The sequence below is a fragment of the Oryx dammah genome, unplaced genomic scaffold (assembly GCF_014754425.2).
Source record: "Oryx dammah isolate SB20612 unplaced genomic scaffold, SCBI_Odam_1.1 HiC_scaffold_10, whole genome shotgun sequence".
NCBI classification, from domain to species: domain Eukaryota; kingdom Metazoa; phylum Chordata; class Mammalia; order Artiodactyla; family Bovidae; genus Oryx; species Oryx dammah.
The window spans coordinates 17,330,111-17,353,378 of NW_024070194.1; the positions used below are offsets into that span (position 1 = coordinate 17,330,111).

The 23,268-nt window shown below is 39.1% G+C and overlaps 1 protein-coding gene across 4 annotated transcripts in view; it reads left to right on the top strand.

Moving 5' to 3' along the window:
* The window catches only part of SAMHD1 (SAM and HD domain containing deoxynucleoside triphosphate triphosphohydrolase 1), a 65,404-nt gene that overhangs the window by 25,309 nt on the left and 16,827 nt on the right, over positions 1-23,268 (top strand). For all 4 annotated transcript variants that reach the window (XM_040247363.1, XM_040247361.1, XM_040247365.1 and 1 more), the window contains exons 7-14: positions 4,050-4,208; positions 5,272-5,372; positions 5,552-5,660; positions 6,475-6,566; positions 8,096-8,211; positions 14,553-14,689; positions 15,458-15,553; positions 22,666-22,770. In XM_040247363.1, the coding sequence (XP_040103297.1) occupies positions 4,050-4,208; positions 5,272-5,372; positions 5,552-5,660; positions 6,475-6,566; positions 8,096-8,211; positions 14,553-14,689; positions 15,458-15,553; positions 22,666-22,770 (915 nt within the window). The remainder of the gene's footprint in view (positions 1-4,049; positions 4,209-5,271; positions 5,373-5,551; positions 5,661-6,474; positions 6,567-8,095; positions 8,212-14,552; positions 14,690-15,457; positions 15,554-22,665; positions 22,771-23,268) is intronic.

The window sequence follows — 23,268 nt, forward strand, 5'->3', positions numbered from 1 at the left end:
TTCATTGCTGAAGTAATAGCCCATTGTATGAATAAGTCACTATTTGTTTATCTTTTCTCCTTTTGTAGAATTTGGGTTGCTTTCAGTTTAGGGCTATTACAAATATAAGGATGTTGTACATGTTACTATACACAGTTTTTGTGAAAAATATTTTCATTTGTCTTAGATTCATTTCTCCTTACCTAGTAGTAGAATTTCTGGGTCATCAAGTAGATGCATATTTAAACTTTATAAGAAATTACCAGACCTTCCTCATTTTACACTCTGCCAGCAATATGAGGGTACCTGTTCTTCCCTGGCCTTACTGACATTTAGATTTTTGGTTATTCTTTCTATTGAGTGTGAAATAGTCTCTTGTGGGGTTTTCCCTTTTTTATTTGGCATTCTCTGTGGTGTGTTAACTTCCCATTTCCTGTACTTTGTCACTGATAAATCATCTTTTGTAAAGAGATTTTCCATTTACCCATTTTTAAAAAATTGAATATTTACCTTTCAGTTATCAATTTGAATAAATATATATATATAGTCAGATGCATGTATTATGGATTTTTTTTTCTCAGACGTACCAATCACCAATTCATTTCTTTAAGATTTTTTTTTTTAATGTGGACCACTTTTAAAGTCTTCATTGAATTTTTTATAATATTGCTTCCATTTCATGGATTTTTGTGTTTTTTTTATTTGTTTTTCGGCCACAAAGCCGGTGGGATCTTGGCTCTGATGAGGGATTGAGGCCACACACCTTGCACTGGAAGGCAGTCAGTGGTTTCCTTAACAAAGGTGGCTTTTCAGAAAGAAAATTTAAAATTTTGATGAAGTATTCTGGTTCTTCCACCTAGTGAAAAGAATAGTTTCTTTCCAGTTCTGCTGCCCTAGGGCCTCCCTCAGGCTAAAAGCCGTAAAAGAACTGGAATGTTTCCCACAACAAACAAGGACTGGAATGTTTCTCTTCCAAGCGTTTAGTTCCCTCTAACATCTGCCTGCTTTTGGTGGTAATCCAATACCTTCAGGAAGTCCAGTTCAGTTCCATTTAGTCCTGTCGGACTCTTTGCAACCTTATGGACTGCGCCAGGCCTCCCTGTCCATCACCAACTCCCGGAGTTTACTCAAACTCAGGTCCGTTGAGTCAGTGATGCCATCCAGCCATCTCATCTTGTGTTGTTCCCTTCTTCTCTGGCCTTCAAACTTTCCCAGCATCACGGTCTTTTCAAATGAGTCAGCTCTTAGCATCAGGTAGCCAAAGTATTGGAGTTTCAGCTTCAGCATCAGTCCTTCCAACGAATATTAAGGACTGATTTCCTTTAGGATGGACTGGTTGGATCTCCTTGCAGTCCAAGGGACTCTCAAGAGTCTTTTCCAACACCATAGTTCAAAAGCATCAATTCGTTGGGGCTCAGCTTTCTTTATAGTCCAACTTGTTGCAGGAAGCGGGACCCCTTCCAAGGCCGAAACTGGCCTCTTGTCTAACACTTGGAAATGAGTTGTCCGAGGAGACACATGTGCTGACAAAGCAAGAGATTTTATTGGGAAAGGGCACCTGGGTGGAGAGCAGTAGGGTGAGGGAACCCAGGAGAACAGCTCTGCCACATGGTTTGCAGTCTCAGGGTTTTATGGTGATGGGATTAGTTTCTGGGTTGTCCTTAGCCAATCATTCTGACTCAGAGTCCTTCCTGGTGGTGTATGCCTTGTTCAGCCAAGATGGATGCCAGAGAGAACGATTCTGGGAGATGGTTGGACATGTGGTGTCTCCTTTTGACCTTTCCTGAACTCTTCCAGTTGGTGGTGGCTTATTAGTTCCATGTTCCTTAGCAGGACCTCCTGTTGTAAAACAACTCATGCAAATAGTTACTATGGTGCCTGGCCAGGGTGGGTGGTTTCAATCAGTGTGCTTCCCCTAACAAATTCTCACATCCATACATGACTCCTGGAAAAACTATAGCTTTGACTGGACGGACCTTTGTTGACAAAGTAATGTCTCTGCTCTTTAATATGCTGTCTAGGGTGGTCAGGAAGTTATCCAGAGTTAACAGTTGTTTTCCAGCAGGGTCAATTTAAATAGGCTCTACTTAGCCTTCCCAAGTCTTTTTCTTTAAATATTTTGCCTTTCACATGTAAGTCCTTACCTCATGGAAACTTAATACTCTGCATCGCATGGTAGAAATCTGATTTCTTTTTTAACATGGATAATTATTTATTGAATTTTCCCACTGATCTGCAATCAAATGCTCTACACTGTCCCCACTGATTCTATAATACCAACCCCAACATTTTTTGAACTTTCTGTATATGATGAATCTTCCTGAATTCTATTCCATTCTACACGTTCATAGTTGTCACTACTTTATAGTAAGTCTTGATAGTTGGTAGGACAGCTGTCCACACCTTGTTCTTTTATTAGGTATCTTTGGCCTTTTGTTCTTCTATTATAAATATTGTAATTTTCTCCATAAAGATTTTATATATCTTTTGTTGTGTTTACTCCTAAGTTTATTGTCTGTGCTATCTTTGTGAAACTTCAAGTTTTCTGTGTGTATAAATTTTTTTCTGATCCATTTTAAAGTATGTTGTAGGAATGCTCCTTTGTTCCTATATGCATCAGTGGGTATTTCCTAAAAATAAGAACATTCTCTTACATAACCTTAGTACATTTATCGTAATCAGGATACAATATTGTTATTGTATACATAATACATTATACATATATACATACATATACACATACATAATACATATAATTGTATATATAATACAATATTAATATTGATACAATACTATTATCCAACTTACAGACTTTCAAATTTCATCAGCTATCCGTAGAAAAGCGGGAAGAAAACCTTTTTTGGTCCTGATTCATCCATACGTTACAACTTGGTTGTCATTTCTCGTTAGTTTCTTTTGACCTACAACAATTCTTCAATCCTGTCTTTCATGACCTTGTCTTCTTTTGAAGTATACAAGCAAGTTATTTTGTGGAATGTTCCTCAATTTGAGTTTTGGTTTTCGGTTTTCTCATACTGTCAGACTATTTTTGACAAAATGCCACATAGTGACCTTAGTGTGTTCCATCAGAGGCACATGAAATCTAAAGCCATTACTGGTAATGTTAACTTAAACACGTGATTAAGGCAATGGCTGCCAAATTTCCCCACTATGAACTTACTCTTTTTTCTCTATATAATTAGTATGTACCTTGATTCAGTTAAAAATAAAAAATAGATATAGGACCATTCAGGGTTGAGTTTTCATCATTCTTGAGTTTGTTTTTGCTAAGAACTGTGATAGAGCAGTTCTTAGCAAAGATCTGTCCTATCACAGTTCTTAGAAAAGCAAAGGCCCTCCAGGGGGCCCTTTGTTCTTTATAACAATTACAAATGACTGACCAGACACTATGAGTAAAATGAGTCTATAGTTTGAGATTCCAGCCCAGATTTTGACTTCAGATCTCTGGAACATCCCGCCACCTTTTTTTTTTTTTGCTTCCAAGTTTGCAATTACCTCTTTTCACCACTAGATGGAAATGCTAATAGAACTTGTAGCTTCACAAATTCCAAAGCTGATGATACTATAGAACTAAATTTTATAGTAATATTCATTAAAATGGTATTCTACTGGGAATTTCCTGGCAGTACAGTGGTTAGGACTTGGCGCTTGCCCTGCAAGGGCCTATGTTTGATCTCTGGTCAGGTAACTAAGATTCTGCAAACCATGAAGCTCACCAAAAACAAACAAATGAAAAGGTATTCTGTCCTTACAATCTGGCAATATTTAGCTGTGCTCTGTAATACATACATATTATAAATGATTATATCTAATTAAATATATTTATCAAATAATGATGCATTTGGATTATAAAGTTTTGTAGACTGGTAAAATATAGACAAATTTGACAGATTTTTAAAAATATCTGTAAGGCTGTAGTTGAAAACTAGATCATTAACGTGCATTAGAACTTTATCTCTGAATTACCAGGGAGCCAAGAGTAATTTGAATAATCAGGGGTCCCTGATGGACTAGAGTCTGTAACAGACCATACTGCTGACTTTTCCTAGCATGAGCAGGGCTCAGTTATGATGTTTGAGCACCTCATCAATTCTAACGGACTCCAAGATGTCATGAAACACTATGGTCTCATCCTTGAGGAAGATATTTTGTTTATCAAGGAACAAATTACAGGACCACTTGAATCACCCATCAAAGATCCTTCAAAGGTAAGTTTGTGTACAACCTAATTTGAACTGACTGGTTCTTTTCATCTAGTCTTTTCTTGGTTCCTTCAGATCTGTATTTGAAGGGGTGACATTTTGCTATTTTAGGAGACTAGATGATAAAATATGTGATACATTTCTACTGTTTAGTGCAAAAAATAACAGGCTTATATAGTTCTTCCAGCTCTTAACTGAGTTCTTTAGAAGTTATCCCCCAAAATTTAAATACACATATTAATGTTTTTAATGAATATATATGCAGAATTTTATATAGAAGCCTAAAGTAACTTAGTTCTGAAAGTATGTGTCTTGTTTACCCATTAAAATTAATGTTTGGATTATTTAGATATGTGAAGACCTAGAAAAAAGTTGAATTAGTTCAGAGGGAAGTATGATTTGTTTCCTTTTTGATCTTTTTTCTTTTAATTAGGAAAAAGAATTCCCCTTTGTGTTTTTTAGTCTTTTTTTCCTTAAAACACACAAATCTACTTGTAAGGTATAAGATAAATAGGAGGATTTTATAGCAAATATCCTATTTCCAAAAAACAGAGTTCCTAGGAATTCCCTGGTGGCCCAGTGGTTGGGACACTGGCGCTTTCACTGCCGAGGGCCCAGGTTCCATCCCTGGTTGGGGAACTAGGATCCCCAGGATCACTCAGCACAGCCAGAAAAAAACAACAGAGCGCCAAGAATTTTCACTCCTGAATTTAAGCATTCGAATATAAGGGACATTCTTACTAGTTTATAAATAGATCTTTTTTAAAAAATCTTTTAAACCAAGAAAACAGGAAATCTTGTTGGTTATCTAAGTGTAATAGAGTTAGGATCCTTCCAAAGGCACTAGGTTTAGTATTAACAGGATATCATATTTTAGCATTTCTAGGATTTCTTTCCCTTTTCTACTAATTTGGGAATTAAGTGAAGGAAAAAAGAGTAGAACTTTCTCACTTACCTAACGTTCCCATTCAAATATCTGTTTATAATTTTCAGGTTAATATACTTGCTTTGCTTATAAATAGATTTATCTCCTGTTCTATAACTTTCAGTGGGTTTTCTTTTCTTCCAGTGGCTCTATAAAGGGCGTCCTAAAGAAAAAAGCTTCCTTTATGAGATAGTGGCCAATAAAAGAAACGGCATTGATGTGGACAAATGGGATTATTTTGCCAGGTATGCACTGAACACTTCAGAAAAATTGATTAAAAATCTTGTATACTTTAAATAGATACAATTTTTATTTAAGTAAATAAGCAAGCAAAATAAAACCCTTATATAAATTTAGTATTGATATTTAAGATACAGTTTCCTTTGCTGAAAAATTTCATCTCTCTGCTTGGGAATCTCTCCAGGGACTGCCATCATCTTGGAATCCAAAATAGCTTTGATTACAAGCGCTTTCTTAAGTTTGCCCGTGTCTGTGAAGTAGATAATATGAAGCATATTTGTACTAGAGAAAAGGTAAGCTATGTCAGAGGACAATAAGGAAGGTGTGATTCTTAGCTTGAAGTCTAGAAATACCCTTTCAGTAATTTGGAAAAATCACTACCTGGTAAATTGTCTGTCTCTTTACTTCATGCTTAGCATTTTTAAGTATTTTAAAGCTCTTTTCCCTTCTCCTGTATGGTCTACTGTCTACAGGAGACATTTACTGAGTCTTGTTCTCAGCACTGTTTTAAGTGCTTTAGAGGATTAACTCAATCTTCATAATCCTGTAAGATAGATACTATTATTTTCCCATGTAACAGATAAACAGATTGAAGCATAAAGAAGGCATATAGTTAATGGCAAAACTAGAGTTTCAATCTAGGAAGTTTGGTTTGAGTCTTGTCCTTAATCACTATATTGTGTGTTTCATAGTAGTTATAATCCTATAATCATTAATTCCCTGCTAGGTTAGTCATATAACTAAAGAATATAACAGTACTATACTATACAAAGTCTTTCTTTTCAGAATGAAGACTAGAAGAATAATAATACCTAATTTCTAGAATTATTGGGAAATTTTAAAAATATATTTAAGATGCCTAAAACAGAATGCATCACAGAGTTAAGATGCTCAGTAGATTTTGGTTTAGTAAGAATAAAAGTTGCAGATTAGTAGTATTATGAGTCTTCCTTGCTCTTTCTTGGAAGTCTCAGGGGTTTTGATGAATTTTACCTGTGTCCAGTCTTCTTCTATGCCACCAACCCTTTTTTTTGACTTATATGCTGTCTACTAACAAGGGAACCTAATCTGATCCTACCTTAATGTTTGTTTCACCTCTTTCTGCAGGAGGTTGGAAACCTGTATGACATGTTCCACACACGCAACTGTTTGCACCGCAGAGCTTATCAACACAAAGTGGGCAACATCATTGATAAAATGTAAGAAATTTGATTGTTATTTTCCTATAAAATTTTCCATGATTTTTACCAGAATATCATACTTGGGTCAAGTTGAGATTTCTAAATAAATTAAAGTTTAAGTGAACAAATCTAAAATGGTTCCCTTAAACAAAACAAAAACTAGCATGAAGTGAATTTAGAGGTGAGGAGGGGAGTGTTAAAGAGGATATACTCAAGCAGAAGAGGGGGTTTAGGCTTGACAGGAAGAGGCCACCCTGGGATGGCTTGGGTCTCCACACAGGTGGTCACTTAGGTACCAGATATTAATCATTGAGGTGAGAAATGAGATGTGGATAATTGACACTCTGAAATTAATGACAAAAATGAATTTTGAAGATTAATGTCTCTCCCTACCCTGTCAATTACCAACATTAGTAGAAAACAGTAAAACCTACAGGAATTTTGGGCTTTCCTCGTAGCTCAGTCAGTGAAGAATCTGCCTGCAATGCAAGATACCCAGACTCAATTCCTAGGTCAGGAAGATCCCCTAGAGAAGGAAACGGCCGCCTACTCCAGTATTCTTGCCTGGAGAATCCCATGGACAGAGGAGCCTGGTGGGCAACAGTCCATGGGGTCGCAAGAGTCAGACACAACTGAGTGACTAAACCACTGCTACAGAGATTTTACTTCCCCCTGATCCAGTCAGAACCAAAGCAGAAAAGTACAGCTAGGTCCCTAAGTGACTCAGAGACCTCATGAGGAATTTCCAAAAGTGGGGTATTAATCAAGTTAATTCTGTGACCCTAAAATAGTTTTAAATGGATCTCTTTTAAGCTTTTACTGTTCATGTTTATATTTGTGTTGAGAAAATTTACTTTTCTACTTTTTTCTTCATCTTTTGTCATGAGCAGACTAGTTAGAATCCTTTCTCCTATTTGTATGGCTGTTACTTTGGTAAGAGGTTTTTTTTTGTTTGTTTTCAATGCAGAGACTGAGAGAGATCTAGGAACAGTCTGCTACTGCTTCTATTAAATGAAAATTGCTTAATTTCTATGTCTATATAATACAGGTTGATTATACCTGTGTTACTGATAGAAAGATTAAATAAGATGATGTATCTAAAGCTTTGTAGTAATGCCTGGAGCACAGTAAATATTACAGTCCACAAATCATCGTGGACTTACTTCGCATGGTTGAGATGCAGTTGTCTTTTTTGTTTGTTTGTTTTAATTGTAAGTTGCAGGTGTATAATATAGTGATTCACAATTTTTAAAGATTGTATTCCATTATAGCTATCATAAAATATTGACTACATTCCCCATTGTACAGTGTATCTTTGTAGCTTATTTTATACCTAGTAGTTATACCTCTTGCTCCCTCACCTGCCCCCGTCCCTCTGCCTACTGATCACCACTAGTTTGTTCTCTATAAGTCTGCGAAGCAGTTGCCTTTAGAACATTGTGTCTCAAGATTTTGTTTCTTAAAAGTAGAGAGGTTTCCTAAATTTTAAATAAAGCATAATGCAAATATTCAAATTTCCTCATAAATGTTTATAAAATGATCTTTAGGATTACAGATGCCTTCCTCAAAGCAGACGATTACATAGAGATACCGGGTTCTGCAGGAAGAAAGTATCACATTTCTACAGCAATTGATGACATGGAAGCCTTCACTAAGCTGACAGGTAAGAAGTAGAAGGTAACATAGGTGGTCCATCTCAGAAACCGTGTAAACTTTCCCTGGATTGCAGATGGGTTATTTTCCAAACATTCCAATGTATTTAGCTTCTGAAGTGATTGTATACTATTGGATTTGAGTTTTATCTCTGCTTTGTACTAACAAAATAACCTTGATAAAGTTATTTAACCTCTCTGAACCTTGTTTCCTCATCTGTAGTGGGAGTAATGATACCTAGCATGTAGTTTAGTTGTGGTGCTGCAGTGAAGCATATAGCACTTGGAATAGTACTTGGCACACAAGTGCTGTGCTGTGCTTAGTCGCTCAGTCTTGTCAGACTCTTTGTAGCCTGCCAGGCTTCTCTGTCCATGGGGATTCTCCAGGCAAGAATACTGGAGTGGGTTGCCATGCCCTCCTCCAGAGGATCTTCCCAATCCAGGGATTGAACCCAGGTCTCCAACATTGCAGGCAGATTCTTTACTGACTGAGCCACCAGGGAAGCCCAAGAATACTGGAGTGGGTAGCCTATCCCTTCTCCGGGGGATCTTCCTGACCCAGGGATCTAACTGGGGTCTCCTGCATTGCAGGTGGATTCTTTACCAGCTGAGCTACCAGGGTAGCCTAAGTGCTCAATATTAATTATTTTTAACTTCTAATACAATTGGGCTTCCCTGGTGGCTCAGTTGGTAAAGAATCCTCCTGCAATGTGGGAGATATGGGTTTGATCCCTGGGTTGGGAAGATCCCCTGGAAAAGGGGCCAGCTACCCACTCCTGTATTCTGGCCTGCAGAATTCCATGGTCTGTATAGTCAATGGGGTTGCAAAGAGTGGGACACGACGTACACTTTTATAATACATAATTATACTTTCATAAAACCAGACCAATACCAAAAAGCTGACTTGCTCATTTAACATAATTTTTTTTTTGCAAAACAGGATGCCAAAGACATTTCTGTGCACTTCAGCAGAAACAAACTCTGCAACTTAGGGTGGGAAGGAAGAGGGGTGAGGTGTCAGAACTGATTCTTTAATGTGGGAAAGTTTAAGATCAGTAAAGCAAAAGATATAAGCCAAAAAGTATATACCAGTTAAGAGTTCTTAGTTGCAAATCCTGAAACTGACTCTGCTTAACTAAAAACAAAGTGATAGAATCAGTGAGAAGCCTGGAGTTCCTGAAACGAGAGAATGGCAGAAGCTGAGTGGCCTCACACACAACCAAGATCAGCTTCCTGTTCCATCACTGCTAAATTTTTTTTATACAGGTGTAGGCAGTGGCAGCCCACTCCAGTACTCTTGCCTGGAAAATCCCATGGATGGAGGAGCCTGGTAGGCTGCAGTCCATGGGGTCGCTAAGAGTCGGATACGACTGAGTGACTTCACTTTGACTTTTCACTTTCATGCATTGGAGAAGGAAATGGCAACCACTCCAGTATTCTTGCCTAGAGAATCCCAGGGACTGGGGAGCCTGGTGGGCTGCCGTCTATGGGGTCATACAGGGTCGGACACAACTGAAGCAACTTAGCAGCAGCAGCAGGCAGTTAATATATGGGCTTCCTTGGTGGCTCACATGGCAAAGACTCTGCCTGCAATGCAGGAGACCCAGGTTCAATCCCTAGGTTGGGAAGATACCTTCAAGAAGGGAATGGCTACCCACTCCAGTATTCTTGCCTGGAGAATTCTGTGGACAGAGGAGCCTAGTGGGCTTCAGTCCATGGGATGGAAAAGAGTCAGACACCACTGAGCAACTAACACTTTTACCTTCAGGCAATTAATATTGTCCTCATTACACTTGTAACTTTTTGGGCACTTTCCAATCATACCTAAACTATAGGTAAGAAGTGAAATGGTGATTCTGTGTATCAAATGTCTATAAACTGAGAACACTGTGTCCATCAATATTTGTAGTTTATGTGACAAATGAGTTTACTTTTTTCTTGGTAATTCATCTGGGTTGTATTGATGACAGAGTTACTTATAGGGGATAATGTATTTGAATTGTTTCTGTGTTTTGTTTTAATAATACCATAGTAGGTACACTAGTGTTCCATTGCTGCTGCTGCTGCTAAGTCGCTTCAGTCGTGTCCGACTCTGTGCGACCCCATAGACAGCAGCCCACCAGGCTCCCCCATCCCTGGGATTCTCCAGGCAAGAACACTGGGGTGGATTGCCATTTCCTTCTCCAATGCATGAAAGTGAAAGTGAAGTCGCTCAGTCGTATCCGACTCTTAGCGACCCCATGGACTGCAGCCTACCAGGCTCCTCCATCCATGGGATTTTCCAGGCAAGAGTACTGGAGTGGGGTGCCATTACCTTCTCCATGGCTGGAAATGAAAAAAGATATTATAAGAGAATTTAAGCAACTGCAGATAGTTATTTTTAAACTTTTGCTCATACTGAAGCAAATGATGCTGTATTTAAAAAAATCATCTTCGGTCTTCCTCAGAGACCAATCCTAACCATTTATCCTATAACAGTATGTTACATTTAAATTATGTTTTCACTTAAAAACAAAAATGAGTTTTGGATTGTATACACTTTTGGTTTAACTGACAAACTGTCAAATATCATACATCTTAATGAGGTCATAACTGCACGTGTCTATATGTAGCTCTCGCTTACCATGAACGTGGTGACTAGAACACTGAAACTGGCTTTTACCCTGTTCGGTGAGATGAGTTCACTGATCACTTGCTTGGATGTTGTCACAATGCCAAAAATCCCAGAAAAGAAATTAGGTCACGTTTTTATGCTTTACCTGTCAGAATATAGGAGAATAAGCATACTGCCTTTCCACTTTTGTAATTTGAGCCAGGAATCACCTTACTTTTCTTGCATGTTATTCTGAGCAGTCATATGATCCTTATTGTCCTTAATAATAATACAACCTTGAAGGAATAGGATCCCGTGAGCCTTTCTTTCTTTTGTTGCAATTCCAAAAGCAACTCATCTTTATTTTGAAAATCTTCACTTCTTATTTTCAAAATTTTTAGAATTCTTTTTCATGTTTTAGGGACAAGTGTTAAAAATAAACAGCAATGTTAAAAGAATTTTACAGTTAAAACCTATATACCTAAATTCTAGAATTTACTGGACTTGCTTTATCACATATTTATTACTTACCATCCCTCTATCCATTTATTAATCTATCTAAAGCTTGACATTTGAAAGTAAATTTCAGACATCAGTATACCCTAATTCCTGCAGCATGCAGATTAACTAAAGTTCAGTAACTGTTATAGATTTTTTTCTTTTTATGCAAAGTTACATGCAGTTTATATGTTCATAAAAATTGTAAGGTTAACATTTGCTGGACAAATGCAGGACACAGAACATTATCTTCTCCTTAGAAAGTTCCTTCATGCTCCATCCCAGACAATACCTGTTCCTACCTCATCTCTAGAAGCAACCACTATTACCTGTCCTAGAGTTTTATATCAGTGGAATCATACAGTATATATTGTTCTGCATAAGGCTTCTTTCATTTAGCATTGAGGTTTATCCAGATTGCATTTATCAGTAATTCATTCCCTTTTATTGCTGAGTAGTAGTCCATTGTATGAATATGCCACTGTTTGTTTATCTGTTCTCTCTGCTTCCTAAATTCCTATTTCTGATGGATGTTTCAGCTTATCTGGATGCAACTATCGTAAGCATTGCAAATGTTATGACCACTGTCTTAGGTAGTCATTTTCTTAGCTTGGTCTTTATTCTGCAATATTCCTAAGCAATAGGTGGACCTTACCCCTTCCTTCCCTTCCCTTGCAAGACCTTACCCCCAAATCCCTTAATTAAATTGGGGCCTTAGAATGTTAAATTCAAAAGAACCTTAGAGATCATCTGCTTAAAGCTCCTCAGATGAGGAAACTAAGGCCAAATGAAAGAAAGCTATTTATCCTAATAAATGGCAAACCTGAGCTCAAATCAAGTTTTCTGACTCCCAAGTTGAATGTTTACACTCTTTTAGTAAACACTTTAATCATTCAGTTTAATAGACAAGCAGTTTCCCTTTACTTTTGTACATGACTATTTTCTGAAAACATATATGTGGAACAAATAGAACTCTCATACATGGCCAGTGGGAATGCAGATGGTACAGCCACTTGGAAAAAGTTGAGCATTTTCTTTTAAACATATATCTATCCTGTGACCCATTAATCCCTCTTCTGCCCACTCAGCCAATGGAAACGTCAGTCCACCCCAAAACCCTGTACCTAGTAGAATAAGATGAAAGGCATAAGAAGAGTATCAGTCAAGTTCTCTGGGGTTTGAGGGAAGAAGGAATTATATCTCTGATTTGGATGCACTGGGGAAGGTTTCATAATTAGGCACTTTTTGAGATGAACCTCAGAGATTAGATAGGCCTTCAAGAAGTGAGATTCTATCATGGGGAAAAGCATTTCCCTAATTTAGCTGGGAATAGGGTAGATTAAAGCATGGATTAGAAAAGCGTGGTCTTATTACATTAAAATTGTTTTGTTTTTCAAACTGAATATAATATGTAAAGAAATAATGAAAACCAGACTTCCCTGGGGGTCCAGTGGTTAAGGATCCTCCTGCCAGTGTAGGGGCCACAGGTTCGATACCTGGTCCGGCAGGATTCTCCATGCTGTGGGGCAGCTAAGTCCACCGCCACAGCTGTTGAAGCCCATGGGCACTAGGGCCCTTGCTCTGCAGCAAGAGAAGCCACCGCAGGACAAGGACAAGCACCGCGGACAGAGAGCCCGCGTACAGCGAGAAGGACCCGGCACGGTGAGAGATGAACAGGAGGACCATGCTTTTAACAAATGGTTTTAAACCATTACTGAGAGGGTATGGAGTCTATTAACCGCGGATTAAGAGGGAAGAACATACATATACACGTAGGTGACATGAATGACATAGGCTGCTAATATTTTGCCAAGAAAGGGCATTTTAATCAAATTCACTTTGCAAAAGGCAATGGTTGATTCAGTCAAGGATAATGAATGAATGCTAAACCATTGGTTGAAAACTTACTGGGATAATCAGACCCTCTGAAAATATCCCCTTGCAGAAAGATTCATTTATAACAGAGAAAACCCTGAGGATTATCGCCCTAACCGACTTTTGGAACCTGTTAACAAAGCCCATTATGTGACGCATGATGTGAGGTGCTGAGCCAAGCTCATGTGGTGCTCTTAGATGTAATAACACTTGTATAATGTTCTTCACAACAGTGTTTTCCTTGAATCTAGTGGTAAAGAAACAACAAACAAGTTCACAGTCTGGACATTTTACAAAATGACTGCGTGAACTTTTCTAAATTGTCAGCATCATGAAAGAAGTCGGAATTACCTAGTTCTACATGGGAGGAGCCTAAAAAACATGACAACTAATGTCATCCGTCATCTTTGATTGGTATCTCTATCCAGCAACAAAAATTTGTAAATTTCATTATCGCAACCTTAAATTCAAGTACAGATTGTATGTCAGATATCTTTATATCAGTGTTAAATTTCTTGACATGATTGTGATTAAGTTAGAGAATGTTCTTGTTCTTGGGAGGTATACGCTGAAATATTTAGGAGTCAAGAGTCTTGCTATCTGTAATTTTCAAATGTTTCCTCAAAAATTTATATGTGCACACATACAGAGAGTGTTTGCATATGTTGAAACAAAACAGTTGATAAATTTTGGTGAAGGGTATTTTATTTTGAAATTTCTGAATAAAAAGTTTGAAGAAAAGGAAGAAGGAAATTAAGCTACCTTCTATCATCATGGAATGAAACCTTTAAAAGCTTTTTCTTTTTTTGACTGTGTCTTTCTTTGCAGGATCTTAGTTCCCCTACCAGGGATCGAACCCAAGCCACAGCAATGAAAGTACTGAGTCCTAACTACTGTACCTTCAGGGAACTCCCTTAAAAACTTTTTATTAAGGAAGTTTACATCACTTCGTTTCATGATTTAGCTGCAATAAGTAGCATGGCAGTTTTATTTCATCCCTTCGCCCCATCAGACTCTCGGCCATTTTGAAGCAGATCTCAGACATAATTTTATAATTCCTTAAGTTTCATTCTCTTAAAAAAAAATCAATAAACTAATATACCCTTTTGTACCCCAAACTCAGTCTCAAGTCATCATCTCCAGTGCAGTCTTACCTCATCTCTCCCTTTTCCCACTCATTAGGTTATCCCGAAACAAATCCAAGACACTGATTGGAGCAGTTTTTACAAAAGTTTTTTCACATCTTTATAATCATAGTGTAACTATGTTTGTAAACCTCTGCTTGAAATCATTTCAGAAGTACAGCAATGTATGAGTCTCTTTAAATCTTGTTTTTGTTTTTTTTTTTTTCATTTTAATATAACTGAAATTTCATCAACTTGGCAGATAACATTTTTCTGGAGATCTTACACTCCACTGATCCCAATCTGGATGATGCACGAACGATTTTAAAGAAAATTGAATCCCGTAATCTATACAAGTTTGTGGGTGAGACTCAGCCCGGGAAACAAAAAATTGAAAAGGTAAGTTGAAAGGTCCTCTGTCCCCACAAGAGGAAACCATACCCATCACAATACCACGGCTGTATTCTAAGCCCTTTATATTAATATGTCTCATTTAATCTTCACATCAATCTCTTGAGACATATCTTGCAGACAAAGTGAAGCTTGGGAGAGATTCAATAACTTGCCTACAGAAGCACACTTAGTGAGCTAGGATTCAAAGTCAAGTCTCATTTACTCCAAACCTTTACTTTCTCAACTCGGAAGTGAGAAAATTTTATCTAGATCCAAAGACCAGAAAATGAATGTAATGGAAAAGGGGCCTCAAAATAAGGCCTCTGCATGAGCTTCTCTGAGACTCTAAGGACCTGCTGTTTAACTGCTTCCTTCTTTCACGGTTTATCACTTTCTCCCAGACAGTGTTTGCCTGCCTTCCTTAGTCCAGGCATTAGTTCTCTCTCCTGCCGGTTGAAGGGTCTTATCTTTGTCAAAAAACCTGTAACACAAGCTATACTGATAACCACACCCCGCCTCACAATACTTCCTTAGGTCACACTTTACTTCTTCTTGTTTTACTAATAGGTTAATGCCTCATTTTTTTCAATGTAAAATTCCGTTATGAAAACCACACTATTGTGATTTGATTAAAAGGTAGCATGGGTATATATTTGTTAGGGAAATCTCTATCTACATTTCTGGTAAAGTGCCATTTTTAGAAAAGAACCCTCTTGGTGGCACAAAGTAGGATGAAGAACTGGAGTTCTAAATGAGGAGCCTTGTCTTTTCCAGGAAGACTATGAACACCTTCCGAAAAAGATCGCCAGCGCTAAACCCAGTGATGTAGAGCTAGAAGCTGAACTAAAGGCTGAAGATTTGATCGTGGATGTAAGTAGTTAGCTCAATAACATGCTAAGCAAAGAATTTATTTAAGGTAAAGCATCACTACTACCCCTGTTATAACAGTAGTACATGTTCATTAGAAAATCTGGAAAATATAGAAAAAAAGATGGATAGAAGAGAATCACCTATGATATCACAGAAAAAACTAACATTAGGCAGATTTTTAAAATGACAGCCAACTCCAGTATTCTTGCCTGGGAAATTCCATGGACAGAGGAGCCTGGCAGGCTGGGCTAACAGGCCATGGGCTCGAAAAAGAGTCGGGCACAACCGAGGGACTAAACAACAATGAACAGAATTTTCTTTGACATATTTTTATGTTGATATTGTCAATATTTTTATGTAATTGTGGTCCTGTTACTAACAGAGCATTGTATATAGCGATTTTTGAATGTTTTCTTGATCAAAAAAGTAATTGTTGTTGTTGTTCAGTTGCTCAGTCCTGACTTCATGGACTGCAGCATGCCAGGCTTCCCTGTGCTTCACTACCTCCCAGAGCTCGCTCAAGCTCACGTCCATTGGGTCGGTGATGCGATCCAACCATCTTGTCTTCTGTTATCCCCTTCTCCTCCTGCCTTCAATCTTTCCCAATATCAGGGCCTTTTCTAATGAGTGGGCTCTTTATATCAGGGGGTCCACTGGAGAAGGGAGTGGCAAACCACTTCAGCATTCGTGCCTTGAGAACTATATGAACAGTATGAAAAGGCAAAAAGATATGACACTGAGAAATGAACTCCCAAGGTTGGTAGGTGCCCAGTATGCTACTGAAGGAGAGCAGAGAGATAGCTTCAGAAGGAATAAGAGGCTTGGTCAAAGTGGAAGCAGCACCCAGTTATGGATGTGTCTGATGGTGCTGTAAAGAACAATATTGCATAGGAACATGGACTGTTAGGACCAGAATCAAAATAAATTGGAAGTGATCAAACAGGAGACGACATGAGTGAACACTGACATTTTAGGAATCAGTGAACTAAAATGGACGGGAATGGATGAATTTAATTCAGAGGACCATTATATCTACTACTGTGGGCAAGAATCCCTTAGAAGAAATGGAGTAGTCCTTATAGTCAACAAAAGAGTCTGAAAAGCAGTACTTGGATGCAGTCTCAAAAATGACAGAATGATCTCTTTCTTTCCCAGGCAAACCATTCAATTTTACAGTAATGCAAGTCTATGCCCCAACCACTAATGCCAAAGAAGCTGAAGTTGAACAGTTCTATGAAGATCTATAAGACCTTCTAGAACTAACACCAAAAAAAGATGTCCTTTTCATCATAGGGGACTGGAATGCAAAAATAGGAAGATACCTTGGGTAGTAGGCAAGTTTGGTTTTGGAGTACAGAATGAAGCAGGGCAAAGGCTAACAGAGTTTTGTCAAGAGAACACACTGGTCATAGCAAACACCCTCTACCAACAACACAAGAGATGACTCTACACGTGAAAATCACCAGATGGTCAATACCCAGATCAGATTGATTATATTCTTTGCAGCCAAAAATGGAGAAGCTCTATACAATCAGCAAAAATCAGGAGCTGACTGTGGCTCAGATCATGAACTCCTTATTGCAAAATTCAGACTTAAATTGAAGAAAGTAGGGCAAACCACTAGGCCAAAGTATGTAAAAAAAAAAAAAGTAATACATACCAATAATTTTTTAATAGCGCACACACACACACACAAAGGAAAAAGTTTTGACTCCTATTTTCATAGAGAATGTAGTGTCTTCTTATATCCTATGAGAATGCCAGATGACTTTCTAACATTTTTTTCTGTTCTTTCGTAAGAAATTCTTTTCAGAGTCCTACTCCTGATATCTCAGGACAGTCTTCCCTGTGTACTTTTTCCATAAGCCTCTCAATTCTTATCTTCTTGCTGATGCATCTTTGAGTGAAGGGCAATCTTTCTATAACCATTCTTTGCCCTTGAACCCCCTTTCTATTTCCTTGGCTGCGTGTTCAGTGCCTTAGATCTGCAGATCAGACTGCAGGTCCCTGTTTCATTAGATGAAGTTCCATCAGAATAAAGGGATCTCACATCCTGACTTCCTGAGGCTCTGAAAGGCTTCCCTCTCCAGAATGTTACCCTTGGGCTTGCACATGTCTGTCCTTGCCCTCAGTGTTGCGCCTAGTAGTTCCCCACTTCCTACTGCTTCTCCATCCAGGTGGCCTCATGCATAGAAGATGACATACACATGGCCAGTATGCATGAAAAGAAGTTTAACTTTCTTATTAACCTGTAGGCAAATTGATGCAATGAGGTTTTGATTCTCAGATATATAAGGTGAAAAAAATTTTTTTAAGATTTTGTGATAATAAAGATACGTGATAATGTAAGTGTAAATTGACACAAGAGATCAAACTTGGGTCAATTTTAACTGACCTGGCAATTTCAGTCTGGAGGTTTGTCCTAAGGAGATAATCCGTTTTGCACCAAAACACAAATATATTTATTGTGGCATTATTATAGTGTGAAATTTGAGGGAAAGTGTATATATCAGTGGAATAATGCAAGCATTAAAAGTTGTTTTTAACATGGAAAGATGTTTATAATAAGTGAAAAAAGTACATACAGAATTATTTTATTTTTGCACCTTTAAATTTATATGCATGTGTGTATACAGTGAACACACTGAAAAATCCTGGATATATTAACATTGTTTGTACCTGGGTGGTAGAATTGCAGGTGACTTTTTCTTATAGTAAGTGTGGTATAAGAGTTTCATAATCAGAAAAAAATAACTATCCATTTTAAGATGAGTAAAGCCCTTCTATATTCTGAGAAAGCAAGTAAAATTGCCAACTACATGTCTTATCGTGTGTTTGCATTCCAGTTTTAGTTTTACAGTGTGATATATTTATGTGGTCCATTTTACCATGTGTGACTCCTTTTAAGACTGTGAGTAATTTTATGATTATCTAATGGGCTGTAAAACATAATTTGCTAGTTAGAATTAAAAATATGTAGTTGTTGGTCTGTAGCTACTTTTTACTCTTGAGTCCTTGGTTAAAAATGGGATCTCTGAGACTTCCCAGGTGCTCCAGTGGTGAAGAATTTCCCTGCCAATGCAGGGGACACTGGCTCGATCTCTGCTCCAGGCAGAGTCCACATGCCACAGGGCAACTAAGCCTGAGCACCACAACTACTGAGTCCACGCTTCAGAGCCCACAAGCCACACCTACTGAGCCTGAGAGCCCTTAAAGAATGGGATCTCCAACTACTATAACATTGCCCTCTGGAAGAATAACTGTTTCATCAAATCTGCTTAAAGGAGGAATTTACAGTACATTGTAGAGAAAATGAGGATTACCTTTTATTCCAATTCTAAAGCCAAGGAAATAAATACCTAAGAGCTAGGAGCACTTATAAAATGGTTGAAAATCTGATTAATATTCATGCCTCATCGTGGTGGGTAAAACTGTCAAGGCTGCATCAGGTCTCTCGCACATGGCACTACACGGAGGCCTGGGATCATGGGGAGGACTGAGGAGCTCTCCCTCATGTCACAGGGGTGCAGCTCTCAGTGCCAGTGGACCACACAGAACGGGAAGGCCGGCCGTGTACTGCAGACGCTGGGCTCACCTCCAGCCCACAGCTGAATCTCAGATGTCCACGCTTCTCACAGGGAGCAGCGCCACCAAAGCTCATACACTGGTTTTCTTCTGTCACCACTCACAGGATAAGCCCCTCTTATCATCTGTTCTCTCTCTCTTTTTTTTTTTTTGCACTATCCTTGCCACATTACTCTATTTCTTCCTGTTGTTTCGCCTCCAGTTTCTTCCCTTGTCCAGAACTTGTCCATGAAGCCCTTAGGAATTTCCATTCCATGATTAATGCACCTGTATCTTCAGCCTCTTCACTATCTCTTTGCCTTTGTTGCATGCATGGTGTCCCCTGAGAACCTTATTCCCCTGCAGCTCTTTCAGGAAAAGCACGTTGCTCAGGGTCAGGAGATCTTCCTGGTCCTTTTGTCACCTACTACCATCTCCAGACCCCATGCAAGATCCCCGTTCCTCTTGAGACTGCTATCCTTAAACCAGCTCCTGTCCTCTTGGTTGAAGATTTTGGTATGGTATAGAGCCTTCCACTCACTCCAGTTCCTGACATCATCTTTAGAGGCTTCATAGTCCCACGACACCAGCTCTCATCTCCTTATCCTCATCCTCAATGACCTTATCCCCTCCACCTCAGCCAGCACACTCAGCAGATTATGTATTCTGAACCTTATTGACATTGAAAAAGGCCCTTCCTCTAAAATTCACTAGTTTAAGCATCCCATCTCTGTCCACAGACCCCTTTCTCCCTTACTTTCTTGTTCCTAGCTCACTGGGAACTTCAGTTTACTGTCTCCTTCCTCTCCTCCAGCTTGTCCCCTTACCTTTCCTGGGTACCATCGTCCACTCCATAGTCTCCCCTCTTGCCTCTCTTAACAACCAAACTTCTAAGAGTTGTCTTCTCTCTTTTATTTCTCGACTTCTTTTTTGTTTTATTGTTGTTTGTTTTAAGCCATGCCACGTGGCATGTGGGATCTTACTTCCCTCACCAGGGACCCAACCTGTGCCCCTGCAGTGGAAGTGCAGAGCCTTAACCACTGGACCATCAGGGAAGTCCATTTTCCTCTACTTCTGAACCGCTTTTCTGTCACCATCACTATACAGCTCTACTCGTTTTATTGCCAATCATCTTACTGTACTTGGCATGTATTGCAGTATCTGCAAGGTCTAGGCCTGTATTAAAACTACTCACTAAGACCACCAGTGACTTCAGTGCTACGAAAACTAGCAGACAAGTTTCTGTCCTTTGTGCCTCAGAGCTGTTTCTTCTGCCTAGAATTCTTTTTTTTTTTTTCCTACCTAAGCCTGGTTATACACAGAATACACAGAAGAACTGTACAAAAAAAGATCTTCATGACCCAGATAATCACGATGGTGTGATCACTCATCTAGAGCCAGACATCCTGGAATCAAGTGGGCCTGAAAGCATCACTACAAACAAAGCTAGTGGAGGTGATGGAATTCCAGCTGAGCTATTTCAAATCCTGAAAGATGATGCTGTGAAAGTGCTACACTCAGTATGCCAGCATATTTGGAAAACTCAGCAGTGGCCACAGGACTGGAAAAGGTCAGTTTTCATTCCAGTCCCAAAGAAAGGCAATGCCAAAGAATGCTCAAACTACCACACAATTACACTCATCTCACACGCTAGTAAAGTAATGCTCAAAATTCTCCAAGCCAGGCTTCAGCAATACGTGAACCGTGAACTTCCTGATGTGCAAGCTGGTTTTAGAAAAGGCAGAGGAACCAGAGATCAAATTGCCAACATCCACTGGATCATGGAAAAAGCAAGAAAGTTCCAGAAAAACATCTATTTCTGCTTAATTGACTATGCCAAAGCCTTTGACTGTGTGGATCACAATAAACTGTGGAAAATTCTGAAAGAGATGGGAATACCAGACCACCTAACCTGCCTCTTGAGAAATCTGTATGCAGGTCAGGAAGCAACCGTTAGAACTGGACATGGAACAACAGACTGGTTCCAGATAGGAAAAGGAGTACATCAAGGCTGTATATTGTCACCCTGCTTATTTAACTTCTATGCAGAGTACATCATGAGAAACGCTGGGCTGGAAGAAACACAAGCTGGAATCAAGATTGCCGGGAGAAATATCAATAAGCTCAGATATGCAGATGACACCACCCTTATGGCAGAAAGTGAAGAGGAGCTAAAAAGCCTCTTGATGAAAGTGAAAGAGGAGAGTGAAAAAGTTGGCTTAAAGCTCAACATTCAGAAAACGAAGATCATGGCATCTGGTCCCATCACTTCATGGGAAATAGATGGGGAAACAGTGGAAACAGTGTCAGACTTTATTTTGGGGGGCTCCAAACTCACTGCAGATGGTGACTGCAGCCATGAAATTAAAAGACACTTACTCCTTGGAAGAAAAGTTATGACCAACCTAGATAGCATATTCAAAAGCAGAGACATTACTTTGCCAACTAAGGTCCGTCTAGTCAAGGCTATGGTTTTTCCTGTGGTCATGTATGGATATGAGATTTAGACTGTGAAGAAAGCTGAGTGCCGAAGAATTGATGCTTTTGAACTGCGGTGTTGGAGAAGACTCTCAAGAGTCCCTTGGACTGCAAGGAGATCCAACCAGTCCATTCTGAAGGAGATCAGCCCTGGGATTTCTTTGGAAGGAATGATGCTAAGGCTGAAACTCCAGTACTTTGGCCACCTCATGCGAAGAGTTGACTCATTGGAAAAGACTCAGAGGCTGGGAGGGATTGGGGGCAGGAGGAGAAGGGGACGACAGAGGATGAGATAGCTTGATGGCATCACTGACTCGATGGGCGTGAGTCTGAGTGAACTCCAGGAGTTGGTGATGGACAGGGAGGCCTGGCATGCTGCAATTCATGGGGTCACAAAGAGTTGGACACTTCTGAGCGACTGAACTGAACTGAAGCCTGGTTAATTTCTACTCACTTTTTTAGCAAAATCACTTTTCCCAGGAGAATATTTCTGGTCATTGCCTAGGAGCCCCAGACTACTAGGTTCTTGGGTCACAAAGTTTCACAGCACCATTTGCTTTCCCTTGGTAGCTTTTTTTTTTTTTTTTTTTTAATTTTTTGGCCACACCACCATACAGCTTGCAGGATCTTAGTCTTCTGACCAGGGATCAAACCCAGGCCCCTAGTAGTGAGACCACCAAGTCCTAACCACTGTACCACCAGTAAATTCCCAGTAATTACTTTTATAATTATTTGTTCTACCTTAGTCTAGGCCATGTGGTTTGTAGGGGCTGGGATTTTATCAAACGTCCTTGTATCTCTGCACAACAGTGCCTGGCACTTGTCTGTCACATAGTGGATAATGTTGAAAGCACAAAATGTCTCTCCTCACTCCACCCAGACTTCAGATCCCTATGGGTCATGCACCAGGACACGGGTCGCACGCCGGGACGCGGGTCGTGCACCGGGACTCCTTTTACTCCTCGATGAGCCACTCCAGTGGGGCTCCTGCGTCTCCAGAGAGTGCAACTTCGTTTCCTGTGAGACCCTCGCAGTCCTGAATTTAATTCTCATTTATTGCTTGTATTAAGGTTATCAACATGGATTATGGGATGGAGGACAAGAATCCTATTGATCATGTTCGCTTCTATTGTAAGAGTGACCTCAGCAAGGCAATCATGATTACTAAAAACCAGGTAACTACTTACAGTGGCATTTAGCAAATCTTTGTAGTAAAGTTGCATTTTACATGCAGGTTAGGCTCTGAAGTCAATGTATACAGTTTTAAAAAAAAGAAACAGAAACATATTTTTTAAATTAAAGTATACATGATTTTCGTAGACTAGACCATCTTAACAGCCAGTTTTTCCTGTTTGCTGAACTTTAAGAAAGCTGTTTTTTTGGTTTAGAAGGTAATTTATAAGTCTGGTGGGACAGGAATATGATATGGTTGAAGTCATCTAATTTAAATGTGCTTATTTGTGTATCTTCTGTGAGAGAGTCTGTAGTCTTCATATAATTATATCATGCAAACCTTTTGTCTTTTATTAATGGACATAAATTATGGGACATCTTGCAGCATGACAGTTACCCTGAATTCTTTTCTTTGAATTATCATTGGTATAAAATACCAAGACAACATGGCGCGTTTAATACCACATCGAGCACAGAGCTTAGGAACAGCTGATCTCTCC